Source organism: Salmo trutta, chromosome 24, assembly GCF_901001165.1.
Source record: "Salmo trutta chromosome 24, fSalTru1.1, whole genome shotgun sequence".
Taxonomy (NCBI): domain Eukaryota; kingdom Metazoa; phylum Chordata; class Actinopteri; order Salmoniformes; family Salmonidae; genus Salmo; species Salmo trutta.
The window spans coordinates 27,554,518-27,572,454 of NC_042980.1; the positions used below are offsets into that span (position 1 = coordinate 27,554,518).

Below are 17,937 nucleotides of genomic sequence, written 5' to 3' on the forward strand. Positions count from 1 at the left end.
AAAGGTCTCTGGTTGGATACACTGAGTCAACTATGTGAAAAATCTGTCGATGTGCCCTCGAGTAAGGCACTTAACCCTAATTGTTCCTGTAAGTCAATCTGGATAAGAGCATCTGCTAAATGACAAAAATGTAAAAGCACTGACTGCCATCTGTACGTTATCACTTAGAGGCTGATGGGCTGCAGCGGAGAGACAGGACTAAGGATTAAAATAAATCACTAGATAGGACATGATACAGGCCCTGCAGCATCTCACCACACACACACACACACACACACACACACACACACACGACAGGGCTGGAATCATGGCCCTAGCACAGCTATACGCCACACAGCTAGAGAGGAATGATAGCCCTACTACGCCTGTATGCCATACAGCCCAGTGGAAAGCAGTAAGACAAAGGCTTTGCCGATATGTGTAAGTCATACTAAGTTCATTGAAAGAAACAAATATTATTTAGTTCAATCATAAAATGTCACATGCGCTGAATACAACAAGTGTAGACTTCACTGTGAAATTATTACTTATGAGCCCTTTCCCAACAATGCAGTTAAAAAGTAACTAGATAAAGAAAATAGTAACAATAACAAGGCCTATACAAGGAGTACCGTTACCAGGTGAATGTATTGGGGTATGAGGTAGTTGGGGTGATTGAGTCGGGTAATATGTACGTGTAGGTAGGGGGTGAAAGGCATACAGTCTGGGTTGCTGCTTAATTAACGGTAGAAGCTGTTCAGGAGCCTTTTGGTCCCCGACTTGGTGCTCCTGTATCACTTGCCATGCGGTAGCAGAGAGAACAGACTGACTTGGGTGGCTGGAGTCTGACAATTTTTAGGGCCTTCCTCTGACACCGCCTGGTATAGCCCCGTTGATGTGAATGGAGGCGTGCTCGGCCCTCCGTTTCCTGTAGTCCATGATCAGCTGCTTTGTCTTGTTGAGGGTGAGGTTTTTGTCCTAGAATGACACTGCCAGGTCTCTGACCTCCTCCCTGTAGGCTGCATCATTGTCTGATCAGGCCTACCACGATCAGCAAACTTTATGATGTGTTAGAGTCGGGCCACATAGACGTAGGTGAACAGGGAGTACAGAAGGGGGCTAAGCACGCACCCCTGAGGAGCCCCCGTGTTGAGGGTCAGCGTGGTAGATGTGTTACCTACCCAAACCACCGGAGTGCAGCCCGTCAGAAAGTTCAGTATCCAATTGCCGAGGGATGTGTTTAATCCCAGGGTTCTTAGCTTAGTGATGAGCTTGGCGTTGAACGCTGATCTGTAGTCAATGAACAGCATTCTCAGGGCGGTATGCAAATTGGAGTGGGTCCAGGGTGTCTGGAATAATGGTGGGTGTTGATGGGAAACATGACCAGCCTTTCAAAGCATTTCATGGCTACAAATGTGAGTGATACAGGGCAATACTCCTTTAGACAGGTTACCTTGGTGTTCTTGGGCACGGGGACTATGGTGGTCTGCTTGAAACATGTGGGTATTACAGACTGGGTCAGGGAGACGTTGAAAATGTGAGTGAAGACACTTGCTAGTTGGTCAGCGCATGCTCCGAGTACGTGTCTTGTTAATCCGTCTGGCACTGCGGCCTTGTGAATGTTATACCTTTTTAAAACAGTTTTACTCACATCGGCTACAGAGCGTGTGATCCCACAGTCGTCTGGAACAGCTGGTGCTCTCATGCATGGTTGTGTTGCTTGCCTTGACGCGAGCATCGAAGGTATTTAGCTCGTCGGGTAGGCTTGCGTCACTGGGCAGCTCGTGGCTGGGTTTGCCCCTCTGACGAGCGTCAGAGCCGGGGTAGTAGGATTCGAGCTTAATCCTGCATTGCCGCTTTGCCCATTTGATGGTTCGTTGGAAGACGTAGCGGGATTTCTTATAAGCGTCCCTCCACTCTTCTGGGAAGGCTTTCCACTAGATGTTGGAACACTGCTGCGGGGACTGGCTTCCATTCAGCCACAAGAGCATTAGCGAGGTCGGGCACTGACGTTGGGTGTTTGGGCCTGGCTCGCAGTCGGCATTCCAATTCATCCCAAAGGTGTTCGATGGGGTTGAGATCAGGGCTCTGTGTAAGCTAGTCAAGTTCTTCCACACCGATCTCAAAGTATTTCTGTATGGACTTCGCTTTGTGCAAGGGGTCATGCTGAAGCAGAAAAGGGCCTTCCCCCAACTGTTGCCACAAAGGGGCCTAGCCATGAAAAACAGCCCCAGACCATTATTCCTCCACTATGCGGTCGGCAGGTAGCATTCTCCTGGCATCCGCCAAACCCAGATTCATCCGTTAGACTGCCAGATGGTGAAGCGTGATTCCTCACTCCAGAGAACATGTTTCCACTGCTCCAAAGTCCAACAGCTTTACACCGCTCCAGCCGACGCTTGGCATTGCGCGTGGTGATCTTCGGCTTGTGTGCGACTGCTCGGCCATGGAAACCCATTTCATGAAGCTCCTGACAAACAGTTATTGTGCTGACGTTGCTTCCAGAGGCAGTTTGGAACTCAGTAGTGAGTGTTGCAACCAAGGACAGATGATTTTTAAGCGCTACATCACTCGGCAGTCCTGTTCTGTGAGCTTGTGTGGCCTACCACGTCGCAGCTGAGCCGTTGTTGCTCCGAGACGTTACCACTTCACAATAACAGCACTTACAGTTGACCGGGGCAGCTCTAGCAAGGCAGAAATTTGACAAACTGACTTGTTGGAAAGGTGGCATCCTATGACGATGCCACGTTGAAAGTCACTGAGCTCTTCAGTATGGCCATTTTACTGCCAATGTTTGTCTATGGAGATTGCATAAAAATGGGGACCCAGCCATGCAACGCATGTGGCTGAAATTGCCAAATCCACTAATTTGAAAGGGTGTCCATATACTTTTCTATACATAGTGTATTCCAATCTGTGCTAACAAAACAGTCCAGTAGCTTAGCGTCTGCTTTAATCGGACCACTTACGTATTGAGCGCATCACTGGAACTTCGTGTTTGAGTTTTTGCTTGTAAATTAATCCAAGGTGGTTTCAACAGGCTTTTCCGTTGCGACGTCACCAAAGCACCATCTGCTGGCCACTGCCCGCTAGCTTTCTGAATCGCCGTGTTTCCAGCTCGCCTAGCGTAGTAGCGACTACTGACCGGCCCCCTGGCTCATCTATTGCTGCTCATTGGACCCTATGATCACTCGGCTACTCATGCCTCTCCCTAATGTCAATATGCCTTGTCTACTGCTGTTTAGGTTAGTTATTGTTTTATTTCACTATAGAGCCCCCAGCCCCGCCCTCAATGCCTTCGATAGCTCTTTTGTCGCACCCTCCACACATGCGGAGACCTCACCTGGCTTAACTGGTGCCTCCAGAGACACAACCACTCTCATCATCACTCAATGCCTAGGTTTACCTCCACTGTACTCACACCCTACCATACCCTGGTCTGTACATTAAGCCCTGAATCTATTCTACCACGCCAAGAGATCTGCTCCTTTTATTCTCTGTCCCCAACGCACTAGACGACCAGTTCTTATAACCTTTAGCCGTACCCTTATCCTACTCCCCCGGTGATGTAGAGGATAACCCAGGCCCTGTTGCCCCCAGCACCACACCTATTCCCAAGGTGCTCTCATTTGTTGACTTCTGTAACGGTAAAAGCCTTGGTTTCATGCATGTTAACATCAGAAGCCTCCTCCCTAAGTTTGTTTTACTCACTGCTTTAGCACATTCTGCCAACCCTGATGTCCTAGCTGTGTCTGAATCCTGGCTTAGGAAGGCCACCAGAACTTCTGAAATGTCCATCCCCAACTACAACATTTTCCGATAAATAGAACTGCCAAAGCGGGAGGAGTTGCAATCTACTACCGTCCGTAATGGGTCCGCAGTCAAACGACCACCCCTCATCACAGTCAAACACTCCCTAAAACACTTCAGCGAGCAGGCCTTTCTAATCGACCTGGCCCAGGTATTCTGGAAGGACATTGACCTCATCCCGTCAGTAGAGGATGCCTGGTTGCTCTTTTAGAAAAGTGCTTTCCTCACCATCTTAAATATGCATGCCCCATTAAAAAAAATGAACTGAGAACAGACATAGCCCTTGGTTCACCCCATACTTGACTGCCCTTGACCATAAAAACATCCTGTGGAGTACTACATTAGCATCGAATAGCCCACGCCATATGCAACTTTTCAGGGAAGTCAGGAACCAATATACAGTGTCAGTTTGAAAAAGCTAGCCTTAGGAATGCTAACAGAAATTTGCATCCTGTAGCATGAATTCCAAAAAGTTTTGGACACTGTAAAGTCCATGGAGAATAAGAGCACATCCTCCGAGCTACCCACTGCGCTGAGGAAAGGAAACACTGTCAACACTGATAAATCTACAATAATTTCAATAAGCACTATTCTACGGCTGGCCATGCTTCCACCTGGCTACCCCGGCCAACATAAAAAAAGAAAAAGAAAAAGTTGACGCGTCATAATTCCTATAATAACTACAACCTAAAACTTCTTAACTGGGAATATTGAACCACCAGCTTTCATATGTTCTCATGTTCTGAGCAAGGAACTTAAACGTTAGCTTTTTTACATGGCACATATTGCACTTTTACTTTCTAATCCAACACTATGTTTTTGCATTATTTAAACCAAATTCAGCATGTTTCATTATTTATTTGAGACTAAATAGATTGTATTAAGTTAATATAAGTGTTCATTCAGTATTGTTGTAATTGTCATTAGAGCAAAAAAAGAAACGTCCCTTTTTCAGCACCCTCTCTTTCAAAGATGATCTGTGGAATTTGACGCATTTTCATTGTAAATGGTTTAAACACTGTTTCCCATGCTTATTCAATGAACCATGAACAATTAATGAACATGCACCTGTGCAGCGGTCGTTAAGACACTAACAGCTTACAGACGGTAGGCAATTAAGGTCAATGTTATGAAAACTTAGGACACTAAAGAGGCCTTTCTACGGACTCTGAAAAACACCAAAAGAAAGATGCCCAGGGTCCCTTCTAATCTGTGTGAACGTGCCTTAGGCATGCTGCAAGGAGGCATGAGGACTGCAGATGTGGCCAGGGCAATAAATCACAATGTCCGTACTGTGAGACGCTTAAGACAGCGCTACAGGGAGACAGGACGGACAACTGATCGTCCTCGCAGTGGCATACCACGTGTATGCCACGTGGTACGGAGAAAAATGTATGAAATGTATGCATTCACTACTGTAAGTCGCTCTGGATAAGAGTGTCTGCTAAATGACTCAAATGTAAATGTAAAATGTGTAACACCTGCACAGGATCGGTACATCCGAACATCACACCTGCGGGACAGGTACAGGATGCAAACAACAACTGCCCAAGTTACACCACGAACGCACAATCCCTCCATCAGTGCTCAGACGGTCCGCAATAGGCTGAGAGAGGCTGGAATGAGGGCTTGTATGCCTGTTGTAAGGCAGGTCCTCACCAGACATCACCGGCAATGTCGCCTATGGGCACAAACCCACCGTCGCTGGACCAGACAGGACTGGCAAAAAGTGCTCTTCACTGACGAATCGCGTTTTTGTCTCACCAGGGGTGATAGTCGGATTCGCGTTTATCATCAAAGGAATGAGCATTACACTGAGGCCTGTACTCTGGAGCGGGATCGATTTGGAGGTGGAGGGTCCATCATGGTCTGGGGCAGTGTGTCACAGCATCATCGGACTGAGCTTGTTGTCATTGCAGGCAATCTCAACGCTGTGCGTTACAGGGAAGACATCCTCCTCCCTCATGTGGTACCCTTCCTGCAGGCTCATCCTGACATGACCCTCCAGCATGACAATGCCACCAGCCATACTGCTCGTTCTGTGCGTGATTTCCTGAAAGACCGGAATGTCAGTGTTCTGCCATGGCCAGCGAAGAGCCCGGATCTCAATCCCATTGAGCACATCTCGGACCTGTTGGATCGGAGGGTGAGGGCTAGGGCCATTCCCCCCAGAAATGTCTGGGAACTTGCAGGTGCCTTGGTGGAAGAGCGGGGTAACATATCACAGCAAGAACTGCCAAATCTGGTGCAGTCCATGAGGAGATGATGCACTGCAGTACTTCATGCAGGTGGTGGCCACGCCAGATACTGACTGTTAATTTAGATTTTTGACCCCCCCCCCCTTGTTCAGGGACACATTATTCCATTTCTGTTAGTCACATGTCTGTGGAACTTGTTCAGTTTATGTCTCAGTTGAATCTTGTTATGTTCATACAAATATTTACACATGTTAAGTTTGCTGAAACTAAACGCAGTTGACAGTTTCTTTTTTTTCTTCTTTTTTTGCTGAGATGTAGATATCTATCTAAAAAAAAATAATAATTAAAACGGCCGATTAATTGGTATCGCCGTTGAAAAATCTTAAACGGTCGACCTCTAATTTGAATGATCCTCCAACTCGCAATTCCAATTCAGGAACTCAGGTATCTTTCTACAACTCCGACCTAAAGATCACTGACGTCATGATTTGACCTCATATTTTTCTGTGTTCCCAGTGGTCTTAAAAGCACCATAAACTCATGGTAGGCTACCCTTCGCCAGCTCATATCTGTGTGAAGCTGGATTCAGTACCCTCATCTGCATTAAAACCCAAATATTGATCCAGGTTGGATGGGACAGCAGAGGTGCACACTGTCGACCAAGCCCCCTGACTTTGAGAAGCTCCGACGCGACATGCACACCCACCTCATTAGTGGTGGAGAGATAAGAGCGATTACGTCAGACTAATTTGCAATGGACTGTCATAGCCCCACATTAAAAATATTACGTTTTTCTAAGTAGTAGGAATGCTCAGGAGTAGGCAAAGTTGAAAAGTAACCTTTACGAGACTTGTGGCAGGGTCTACAGGCAATCACGGACTACAAAAAGAAAACCAGCCACGTCACGGACACCGTCTTGCTCCAGACAAACTAAACACCTTCTTTGACCGCTTTGAGGATAATAAAGTGCCAACCACACGGCCCGCTAACAAGGACTGCGCTGCCTCCTCCTTCTCGGTGGCCGACGCGAGTAAGACATTTAAACGTGTTAACCCTTGGAAGGCTGCTGGCCCAGACGGCATCCCTAGCCGTGTCCTCAGAGCATGCGCAGACCAGCTGGCTGGTGTGTTTACGGACATATTCAATCGCTCCCTATGCCAGTCTGCTGTCCCCACATGCTTCAAGATGGCCACCATTGTTCCTGTACCCAAGAATGCAAACAACTGAACTAAATGACTACTGCCCCATAGCACTTACTTCTGTCATCATGAAGTGCTTTGAGAGACTAGTCAAGGATCCTATTACCGTCCCTTACCTGCCACCCTAGACCCACTTCAATTTGCATACTGAACAGGTCCACAGACGATGCAATCGCCATCACACTGCCTATCCGATCTGGACAAGAGGAGTACCTATGTAAGAACGCTGTCAATTGACTACAGCTCAGCATTCAACACCATAGTACCCTCCAAGCTCATCATTAAGCTGGAGGCCCTGGGTCTCGACCCAGCCCTGTGCAATTGGGTCCTGGACTTTGATGGGCCACCTCCAGGTGGTGAAACAACATCTCCACTTTGCTGACCCTCAACACTGGCGCCCCACAAGGGTGCGTGCTCAGCCCCCTCCTGTACTCCCTGTTCACCCATGACTGCGTGGCCATGCACGCCTCAAACTCAATTATCAAGTTTGCAGACAACAGTAGTAGGCTTGATTACCAACAACGACGAGACAGCCTACAGGGAGGAGGTGAGGGCACTTGGTGTGTGTGTGGTGTCATGAAAACAACCTCACTCAACAGCAACAAAACGAAGGAGATGAACGTGGACTTCAGGAAACAGCAGAGGGACCACCCCCCATCCACATTGACGGTACAACAGTGGAGAAGGTAGAAAGTTAAGTTCCTCGGCGTACACATCACTGACAAACTGTGTGAGTGGACCATTTCAGATAGTGTGGTGAAGGCGCAACAGCACCTCTTCAACCTCAGGATGTTGAAGAAATGTGGCTTGTCACCGAAAACCCTGACAAACTTTTACAGATGAACAATTGAGAGCAACCTGTCGGGCTGTATCACCGCCTGGTACGGCAACTGCACCGCCCTCAACCGCAAGGCTCTCCAGAGGGTGGTTCGATCTGCACCACGCATCACCGGGGGCAAACTGCCTACCTTCCAAGACACCTACACCACCCGATGTCACAGGAAGGCCAAAAAGATCATCAAGGACAACAACCACCCGAGCAACAGCCTGTTCACCCCGCTACCATCCAGAAGGCGAGGTTAGTACAGGTGCATCAAAGCTGGGACCGAGAGACTGAAAAACAGCTTCTATCTCAAGGCCATCTGACTGTTAAACAGCCATCACTAACACAGAGAGCCTGCTGCCTACATAGACTCAAATTACTGGCCACTTTTAATAAATGGATCACTAGTCACTTTAACCAATGCCACTTTAATAATGTTAACATATCTTACATTACGCATCTCATATGTATATACTGTACCTTATACAATATATTGCACCTTGCCTATGCTGCTCGGCCATCGCTCATCCATATATTTATATGTACATATTCTTATTCCATCCCTTTAGATGTGTGTATTAGGTAGTTGTTATATATTACTGCACTGTCGGAACTAGAAGTACAAGCATTTTGCTACACTCGCATTAACATTTGCATGTGACCAATAAATTTGATTTGATACATCTAGGCCTATATCGTGAAATATACAGAAGAATACCACATCTCTTGGTTTTGGGTTAACGTTTGGTATGTTCTCCAGACACTCACCACGCTGCAAAGGCCCTCGTGCACGGTACAGTCCAGTGTTCCAAACTTCATCTGACCAAACAGCTGGATCGAGGCTTTCCTCAGCTCAGGGAGGAGAGCCCGACAGGGCGGACACCACTACAAGGAAACAGTGTTAGTATTTATTAATGGACCAAATCCAATGGATCTGCCAAATCAACTGGCTCTAGTCCAATTTACACAATGTCTGTTTACTTTCAGGGATTAATGTTAGTCACCAACCGATTATTATTTTAGTATAGCCACACCTATCTTTTCAAACATGTAGTCAACTGTGAACATTGATAAGCAAGTACAGTATTAGTCACTAACATTATGCTGATACTTACAGGAGCAAAGAAGTCAACCATCCAGGGCTCCTTTCCATCACTGGGGAAGTTCTCTGGTCTGAGAGTGGTGACATGGGCGCTGACACTCTCCTTAGCAAACGCTACAATGTTATACAGCACATCCTTCCCTGGAAGAGCAGAAACAGTGTTGCAAGTTTATTTGCCATTTATAATGAATACATTGGAAATATTACTCAGCAAGCACTTGATAAAAAAACACAATAAATAAATGTACATAGGTGTATACTGTACAATGGGTGAAAAGGTATGCCAAGTGAATTTGAAAAATACAAACTTCACGTATTTGAATAAAACATGGACTTACCATGGTGTATCTCAAAGTCATGAATCCCAAGGCCTTTAAAGACCGCAATGCAGGGCTTTTGAATGTAGAGGGAGCCACACAGTTCTGACTCAGTAAGGCAGTCCACCTTTCCCACCTGAGAAGAAGCACAAAGTACCATCCGTTTTAAACAAAGTATCCAGACAAACAGTGACCTGAATCAATAGTGAAACGATAGAGCGATATTCAGTGTAGATTCCAAGCTACACCTTACATGTATGTGGGCCCCCTTCAGAAGAGCCTTGAGCTTCTTATACTCATGAGACGCCGTGGTCTTCTGTCCAAAGGAAAAACTGACCAGCCACCGATGGGCCAGTTTACTCTGGAGACACATGTAGAATAGAACACAGTAGAATGGAACAATAGAATAACTATTCTTCCTAAATATTTCAGCTTCACCACTACAGGCATGTTACCAACTGAAATCATGTCAGAGAATAGATTATTTCATATCAAATATCTGCAACTAATTAGTATGTAGGCTTATTATTACAAAAAAATAAAGAAAAAAAAGAACAGGGCACCACTCAAACATCCGAGCCAGCCTACAAATGTGACAACTGTGGCTGAGTCTGCCTCTCACAGATTGGACTTCACAGCCACAGCACTAAGACCTAACAACCCCCCCCCCCCATGACAATTTTTACTGTACATTAGATGTATTATTACTGCACCTTAAAGGTGTCCTTAGTAAGAGCCACCAGGTCAGGCAGACGCTGCATCACCTCTCCATAGATCTCTCTGGTGTCCAAACTCTGCAGAAACTGTTGTGATGAAACCAATGTTTGTTGTAAAACTGTGCTTTCACAACAGTTACGATTCAATCATAGCATCTCGATAGAACATTTTCATAAATTATCTTAGCGATGGTGAGGATTCTTCATAAACCCATCCTAGGATTCTCCAGCTCACTTACAAATACATTTCATAGTGTACCTAGTTTTGTTTGCGCACAGTAAAAACAAAAGCATGGGCCTCTCTTACCAGCATGCTGCCCTTGCTCTTCAATGACCTGCCGGGGGGGAAGAAGGCTGTTGTGCTGGTGGTCACCTCAAAGCTGTCACACAACTCAGGCTGTGTAGAGCAGTCCATCCAGCCCACATTCACTAAACCCTCCTGATCAGGACACGAGAGAAGAGACATAAGTCAAAATAATAAAGTATGTTCATGGGAAGGTAAACATACAGCATGGGTTCAATGAGGACTTACCAACATTCCTGCTAATTTTTGCCTCGTCTGTGACTCTAGACAGTCTATGAACAGATATCAAACAGACAGTATTTTAACTATATAGAAAAGCAGTCATACCAAGTTCATTTGTGAGATATTGGTTTCACCAATTCCGACTGTTTATTTGTAAACATGACAAAGTATCTCAACATAACCCTTAAAGGGATGCAGGCAAAGAGGCCATTTATCTACTTCAGAGTCAAATTAACTCATGGATACAATTTGTCTCTGCATCCAGTTTGAAGAAAGTTAGAGGCAGTTTTGCGAGCCAATGATAACTAGCTTTAGTGCAATGACGAAGTCTACAGGAACAGCTAGGCTAGCTGTTCCCATAGACTTCCAGTCATTGCACTAACACGAGTTAGCAACTTTCTTCAAACGGCACGTAGAGATATAAAAATGGTAACGAGTTAATCTGACTCTGGGGAAGTAGATAAAGCGCTTCATTGCCAAAATCCCAAAGTTTCCCTTTAACAGCCTGTGGCTTACCTCCTGAGTCAGAACAGAAGGTGATCAGCCATCCAACTCCCGATGAAAACGCTGCCTCAATCTCAGTGAAGACATTGCCTTGCCACAGCTCTGTAACTCTGCTCTTCACAAACTGCATGCCAAACTTATTCAAACTCTCCTTGGACCTATCTCCAAAGTATTTCTCTGGATTCTATTAGAAGACAGAAAGTGGTCAGTTTTAGAGTGTTGTTCCTAACACCATGATCGGTGATATGTAGCCTGGTTAAACCACTTTAAGAGTCTACGGACACACCTGCGTGTCAATCTAAGTAACGTAATAAAAACAAAAACCATCAAAATCTGTCAGTTTAAGCTAGAGATAAAAAAGATTTGCATGGTCTGTCTCAATCCACCGCATCCGCCTATGTCAGCCTTCCGCTTCTGGCCAAGCTACAGCAGTGTTTGTCAGACCATGAGACGCCCCGAAAATCAGTCTAACAAAAACGTCTGTAGCGTAAGAACCGTATGACCACTATGGAAAGATGGGTTTCTTCTCTCCGTTTTTCTCTATGAGCCCCACAAGTGTCACTGGACTCATCTGAAGGTAACCCAGCACCAGTGTAAAAATGTTTATGGAAGTATAGAGTTCATTTTGTGACAAAGAAATTAGTTAAATGTGTCCAAAAAACACACATTTTCTGAGCTTTCTTATATCTCCTAGATATAAGACACACTTAAATACCTTATTCCTTAGGACTTATTTTTGACTGTTTTCCATTTATGAAGGTGTTATTCAATGCGTTTCTATGGGCTATAGCAGTAAAGGCCGAATTCAATATCTAATTTTTTCATTTTTATAAATACAGGGGTCCTTAAATTCAAAATCAAATAGCTAAATGATCCATGGTATGACCATCTTATAACAATTCCATATGTTAGCTTAGTTGAACGACCCCACGTTTAGAGGTTAAACCACATAGAATGATGCGCCCAAACAATGGTGAGCGCAGCATTCAGTCTGGTTTAACCAGGCTAAGTGATGCAGGAAAGAGCCATCCTAAAGGAAGCAATGATGTTCCTCCTACCATTCCAGCCTTGTAAATGTAGAGGCTGGGGTAGCTGTTGATGCCTTTGCTGCGACACAGTCTGTTGTTGTCGCCGCAGTTCACTGCTCCTATCCTGATCCCTCCATCCATCTCCTTAGCAAACTCCCTCCACTGCGGACACACACAAAACACAATAAGTAACATAACATCATGTTGAAATATTAAACATAGATAACAATTATCAAAGGATGAATAAAGAGAATTTACAAAAAACGTACAATCTGCAATATCTACTATTGTTCAATGGACGCTAAATAAGTATAGGAAAACCAATGAATAGTAGTAAATATTGCAGATTGCACCTTTAGAGTGAGGAAAGTATTACCATGGGAGCCAGCTCGTGACAGTGATGACAACGAGGGAAGTAGAAGTTGACAAACCAGAGTTCCCCAGAGTTCACTGCTGCATCTATGATAGTAACTATCCAGTCAATACCACAGCAACAAAACATACCACAATAAGGAAAGTTGGCTCTGAAGGTTTGGAATAGTGTGACATCACTTACCGAAGTCTCCCCTATCTAAAGTGACAATCTCTAGGTCGTCATCGTAGATACCTGCAGAAAAAAAAAAGACCGTAAGATGATAAGTCACACCAACCTCCCGATGGAAATGACTGACCAATTTGCATGTTGTTAGCTGTAGCCTTTTCTTCATAGATCTTGTCAATGTTTACATTCTTAGACTAATTTAAACACCATTTACCAAATTCATTTCTATAGTAGTTCCAGCTCTCATATCGTCCTCCTCCCTGCTGCTCGTCCTGCAGACCCTTCTCGCCATACTTGTCATACTTATTTCTCAGATCGTCATCCTTCAGAACTTCATATGCCCGGGTTACTTTCAGGAACTTGTCGTGGGCAGTTTCATCATGCTGGAAAATGAGAACATAAATCACGTTCTGGACTTCGTGGAAAAATCACTAGCCTGGTCCCAGATGCGTTTGTGCTGTTTTGGCGTGGCAATGATCATAGGAGTTGGAAAGACAGCAAACATATGGGACCAGGCTAGGAAATCACCAGTATTCTATGATAGACAGTGCCTTCGGGAAGTATTCAGACCCCTTGACTTTTTCCACAGTTAGGTTACAGGCTTATTCTAAAATGGATTTTTTTCCCCCCCTCCTCAATCTACACACAATACTCCATAATGACAAAGCAAAAAATGTTTTTTTTTTTTTTAAGTTTGCTAATTAATTTATATATAGAAATATCACATTTACATAAGTATTCACACCCTTTACTCAATACTGTTGAAGCACCTTTTGCAGCGATTACAGCCTTGAGTCTTCATGGGTATGATGCTACAAGCTTGGTAACCCTGTATTTGGGGAGTTTCTCCCATTCTTCTCTGCAGAGCCTCCAAAAGGACAACCATCTCTGCAGCACTCCACCAATCAGGCCTTTATGGTAGAGTGGCCAGACAGAAGCCACTCCTCAGTGAAAGGCACATGACAGAGCGCTTGGAGTTTGCCAAAAGGCACCTAAAGACTCCCACCTAAAGACTCCTGGTCTGATGAAACCAAGATTAAAAACAGTTTTTCAGCGCAGGGACTTGGAGACTAGTCAGGATCGAGGCAAAGATGAACGGATCAAAGTACAGAGAGAGATCCTTGATGAAAACCTACGCCAGAGCACGCAGGACCTCAGACTGGTGTGAAGGTTAACCTTCCAACAGGACAACGACCCTAAGCACACAGCCAATACAACGCAGGAGTGGCTTCGGGACAAGTCTCTGAATGTCCTTGAGTGAACCAGCCAAAGCCCGGACTTGAACCTGATCGAACATCTCTGAAGAGACCTGATAATAACTACAGCAATGCTCCCCATCCAACCTGACAGAGCTTGAGTGGATCTGCAGAGAAGAATGGGACAAACTCCCCAAATACAGGCGTGCCAAGCTTGTAGCGTCATAACCAAGAAGACTTGAGGCTGTAATCGCTGCCAAAAGTGCTTCAACAAAGTACTGAGTAAAGGGTCTGAATACTTATGTAAGTGTTATTTCAGTTTTACATTTTTAATACAATTGAAAAAAAATCTAAAAACATGTTTTCCCTTTCTCATTATGGGGTATTGAATACTTATGTAAGTATTGTGGACTACAGGAAAAGGAGGACCGAGCACACCCCCATTCTCATCGACGGGAGTATAGTGGAACAGGTTGAGTCAAGTTCATTGGTGTCCACATCAAACTACCATGATCCAAACACACCAAGACAGTCATGAAGAGGGAACGACAAAGCCTATTCCCCCTCAGGAGACTGAAAAGATTTTGCATGGGTCCTCAGATGCTCAAAATGTTCTACAGCTGCACCGTCGAGAGCATCCTGACTGGTTGCGTCACTGCCTGGTATGGCAACTGCTCGGCCTCCGACCGCAAGGCACTAGAGGGTAGTGGGTACGGCCCAGTACATCACTGGGGCCAAGCTTCCTGCCATCCAGGAGCTCTATACCAGTCGGTGTCAGAGAAAGGCCCCGCACAGCAAGCGGTAGCAGAGCGCCAAGTCTAGGTCCAAAAGGCTTCTTAACAGTTTCTGCCCCCAAGCAATAAGACTCGTGAACAGCTAATCAAATGGCTACCCAGACTATTTGCATTGTCGTCATCGTCCCCCGTCTACGCTGCTGCTATTCTGGTTATTATCTATGCATAATCACTTCAATAACTCTACCTTCATGTACATATTACCTCGACTAACCTGTGCACCCGCACATTGACTCTAACGGTAACCCCTGTATATAGCCTACCTACTGTTATTTTACTGCTGCTCTTTAATAAATATTTTACTTAACACTTATTTTTCTTAAAACTGCATTGTTGGTTAAGGGCTTGTAAGTAAGGATATCACTATGGTCTACACCTGTTGTATTCGGCGTATGTGACAAATACAATTTGCTTTGATTGTGTGTAGATTGATGAGGGGGAAAAATGTATTAATTGTAGAATAAGGCTGTAACGGTACAAAACATGGAAAAGGTGAAGGTCTGAATACTTTTTGAATGCACATCTGCAAATCTGTGTACGTGACCAATAAACTTTGATCATTTAATATATTGTAATGAAACAGGCAGGGAGCAGGTCTTAAACCCTCAACCTTCTAGCCCGAAGTCCAGCGCGCTATCGACTGTGCCGCAAAAGCATAATCGAGCGGCAGAGTGGATATCCGAACTTATAAACCCAGGGTCATTACACTACTCCCTCCTTTCAAAGAGCAGATCCCTACGCTAGCTTGCGACTCAACGTCTTATAGGAAGGCGCTCACCGGCCAAGCACACGCACTGTCGTGGATGCAAGGTCCGATCACTTCTGACACCAATGTAATGAAACAAGCAGGGAGCAGGTCTCGCACCCTCGACCTTGTAGCCCGAAGTCCAGCACGCTATTGACTGTGCCGCAAAAGCTCGACGGCATAGTCGATATCCGCGCTTATAAACCCAGGGTCGTTACAGTGTGATATAGGGAAGGCTACTCACTGGGTTTTTATCTGGATGCATGGTCAGGGCCAGCTTTTTGAAGGCTTGTCGTAATTCTCTGGTTGTGGCTTCTCTGGACACCTTCAGTAACTTATAGTAATCCTCAGATGACACAGAAGCTACCAGGCAACTGAAGACAAGCATTGATCCCAGCAAAATTCTGCTCCAAAGCATCTGCCCTGGATTCTGAACTTGACAGGCTAGTTTTGATTTTTCTGGTGGTAGAGATTCCATTGCCACAGGTCTCCTCGGTAAACACACAGTGCAACAAGTTTCAGTGCTGGATCTCTTAAGTTGGTAGGGTCACACACCTCATCCTAAGTAGGAGAAGCAACCCTAGAATGTTCTGACATCTGTCTGTGGAAAGAAAGATCGAAATAATTACAAAGTGATTTTTCAGAACGTGACGTCTACTAGAGACATGATTGAATGGTGACATAATTGGCCAAGTTAACAGGTAAGGCAAATTAAGCTAGCTATGAACACAGCTGTAACACTTACATGCAATTCAGATCAGTGTTTCTTTCCAGAGATGCAAGATCATACGATCATAATTTGGCAAGGATCTTGCATCAATGACTTCTTCACAAGCTACAAGGCTAGCTAGCTATATCAGTGTACAGAGACCAGGCTAGTTAGCTAACTTAGTAGCCCAAGGTGGACTCTTAACGAGACGAGCGCTACTCCTTTAGGTCCAAAGTACCGTATGTTATTTTCAGAAGTAGACTGGTTCTGGCAGCCAAAACTCCATCTAAGCGTGACTGTTCGCTCTGCTACCGCACGTCAAGCGGTACCGGAGCGCCAAGTTTAGGTCCAAAAGGCTCCTTAACAACTTCTACCCCCAAGCTATAAAAGACTGCTGCTACTCGCTATTTAAAATCTATGCACACTCACTTTACCCCTACCTACATGTACAATTTACATTGACTAACCTGTACCTTCGCCCCGCACATTGACTCGGTACACCCTGTATATAGTCTCGTTATTGTTATGCAATTGTAGTGTTACTTTTTATTTTATACTTCATTTAGTAAATATAAAACGATGCGTGTTAATGTTCAGACCGAGCGATGAGCTCTTAACAAAAACACTCCCATACAGAAAAAAATCTTCTTCCAATGATTTATGTGCAATGTAATGTAACTAATGGGACAGAGAGTAATGATCAGGGCAAGTTAGATCTCAAGTATGTTAACGTTATGTCGCTAGCTAGCTACTTCATCATTTGGATCAGATATCTACACAAAAACAAAAAGCCGTTAAATGCATATACTCTGCAATCTTGCAAATGAACGTTACCTTGACAGATTGACTTGTTGGCACACTTCTTATCCGGGTTTGGGTCCGGTGTAATAAGATAACTCGACCTGGTGGACCTTCATAGAGCGCTCCGTAAGCCGCGCCCCAGTGTTGGACCCAGTGTTGGACTGGGACTCGTTTTAATAGGCTAAAAAGCCTCTCATTTTACCGTGGGTCCGCGATGGTTCTGTGTAGCCTAGTTCTGCTAATATATTTGAGACCAGTGTATTGCAGTTCATTTCTTCTTTGAATTAATAAGTAAAATATATTTGAGTAGTAAACAGGGAAACAACAACGAGTCCCAGACACTTCGCAAAATAGAACATACCAGAGGGGGCATCGTTTACTAGGCTACCTAAATTATTGGGATCATCTGGTTGCCACAAGCATTTGGAATACATTTCCACATTTTCACACGAAGGTCCGCGTTGGGTCTGTGTAAATGATGTGATTTTATTGGAGACAGGTTTATAGCAGTGAATGTCATCTATTCATTTACTCTTACTTCTAAGTAGAAGCCATATCAGCAAGGGAAACTAATTGTTCTCACTTTATGTTAGAACATTAAGATTTGTCAGCCTGACTGTGGGGCTCTTTGCCTGAATTATTAGGATTTCTTGTCGTACCAAAAGGCCTGCGGGGACGGGGCTGGGATTAAAAATAAGACAATAATACATCATACAAAGCAGCCACGACTTTCAGTAAGTGTCCATGATTGAGTCTTTGAATGAAGAGATTGAGATAAAACTGTCCAATTTGAGTGTTTGTTGCAGCTCGTTCCAGTCGCTAGCAGCAGCGAACTGAAAAGACGAGCGACCCATGGATGTGAGTGCTTTGGGGACCTTTAACAGAATGTGACTGGCAGCTTGAGTCATAATTCCATCAATAATTGTAACCTTCTGCATCACTTTCAAAT

General features: G+C 44.8%; 1 protein-coding gene across 2 annotated transcripts in view; it reads right to left on the minus strand.

The window, feature by feature from the left end:
- LOC115161011 (dnaJ homolog subfamily C member 10-like) overlaps positions 1–17,534 on the minus strand; it is a 30,657-nt gene extending 13,123 nt beyond the window's left edge. The window contains exons 1-14 of one of the 2 annotated variants that reach the window (XM_029711653.1): positions 17,022–17,534; positions 15,723–16,079; positions 12,958–13,126; positions 12,759–12,809; positions 12,579–12,661; positions 12,233–12,364; positions 11,187–11,358; positions 10,677–10,720; positions 10,452–10,583; positions 10,142–10,231; positions 9,682–9,789; positions 9,450–9,564; positions 9,125–9,252; positions 8,778–8,894 (exon numbers count right to left, since the gene is read on the minus strand). In XM_029711653.1, the coding sequence (XP_029567513.1) occupies positions 8,778–8,894; positions 9,125–9,252; positions 9,450–9,564; positions 9,682–9,789; positions 10,142–10,231; positions 10,452–10,583; positions 10,677–10,720; positions 11,187–11,358; positions 12,233–12,364; positions 12,579–12,661; positions 12,759–12,809; positions 12,958–13,126; positions 15,723–15,956 (1,575 nt within the window). In that variant the 5' untranslated portion in view covers positions 15,957–16,079; positions 17,022–17,534. Of the gene's footprint in view, positions 1–8,777; positions 8,895–9,124; positions 9,253–9,449; positions 9,565–9,681; positions 9,790–10,141; positions 10,232–10,451; positions 10,584–10,676; positions 10,721–11,186; positions 11,359–12,232; positions 12,365–12,578; positions 12,662–12,758; positions 12,810–12,957; positions 13,127–15,722; positions 16,080–16,223; positions 16,458–17,021 lie in introns of those variants that run through there. The other variant, XM_029711654.1, reaches the window with a different exon arrangement.
- Positions 17,535–17,937: the final 403 nt, after the last annotated feature.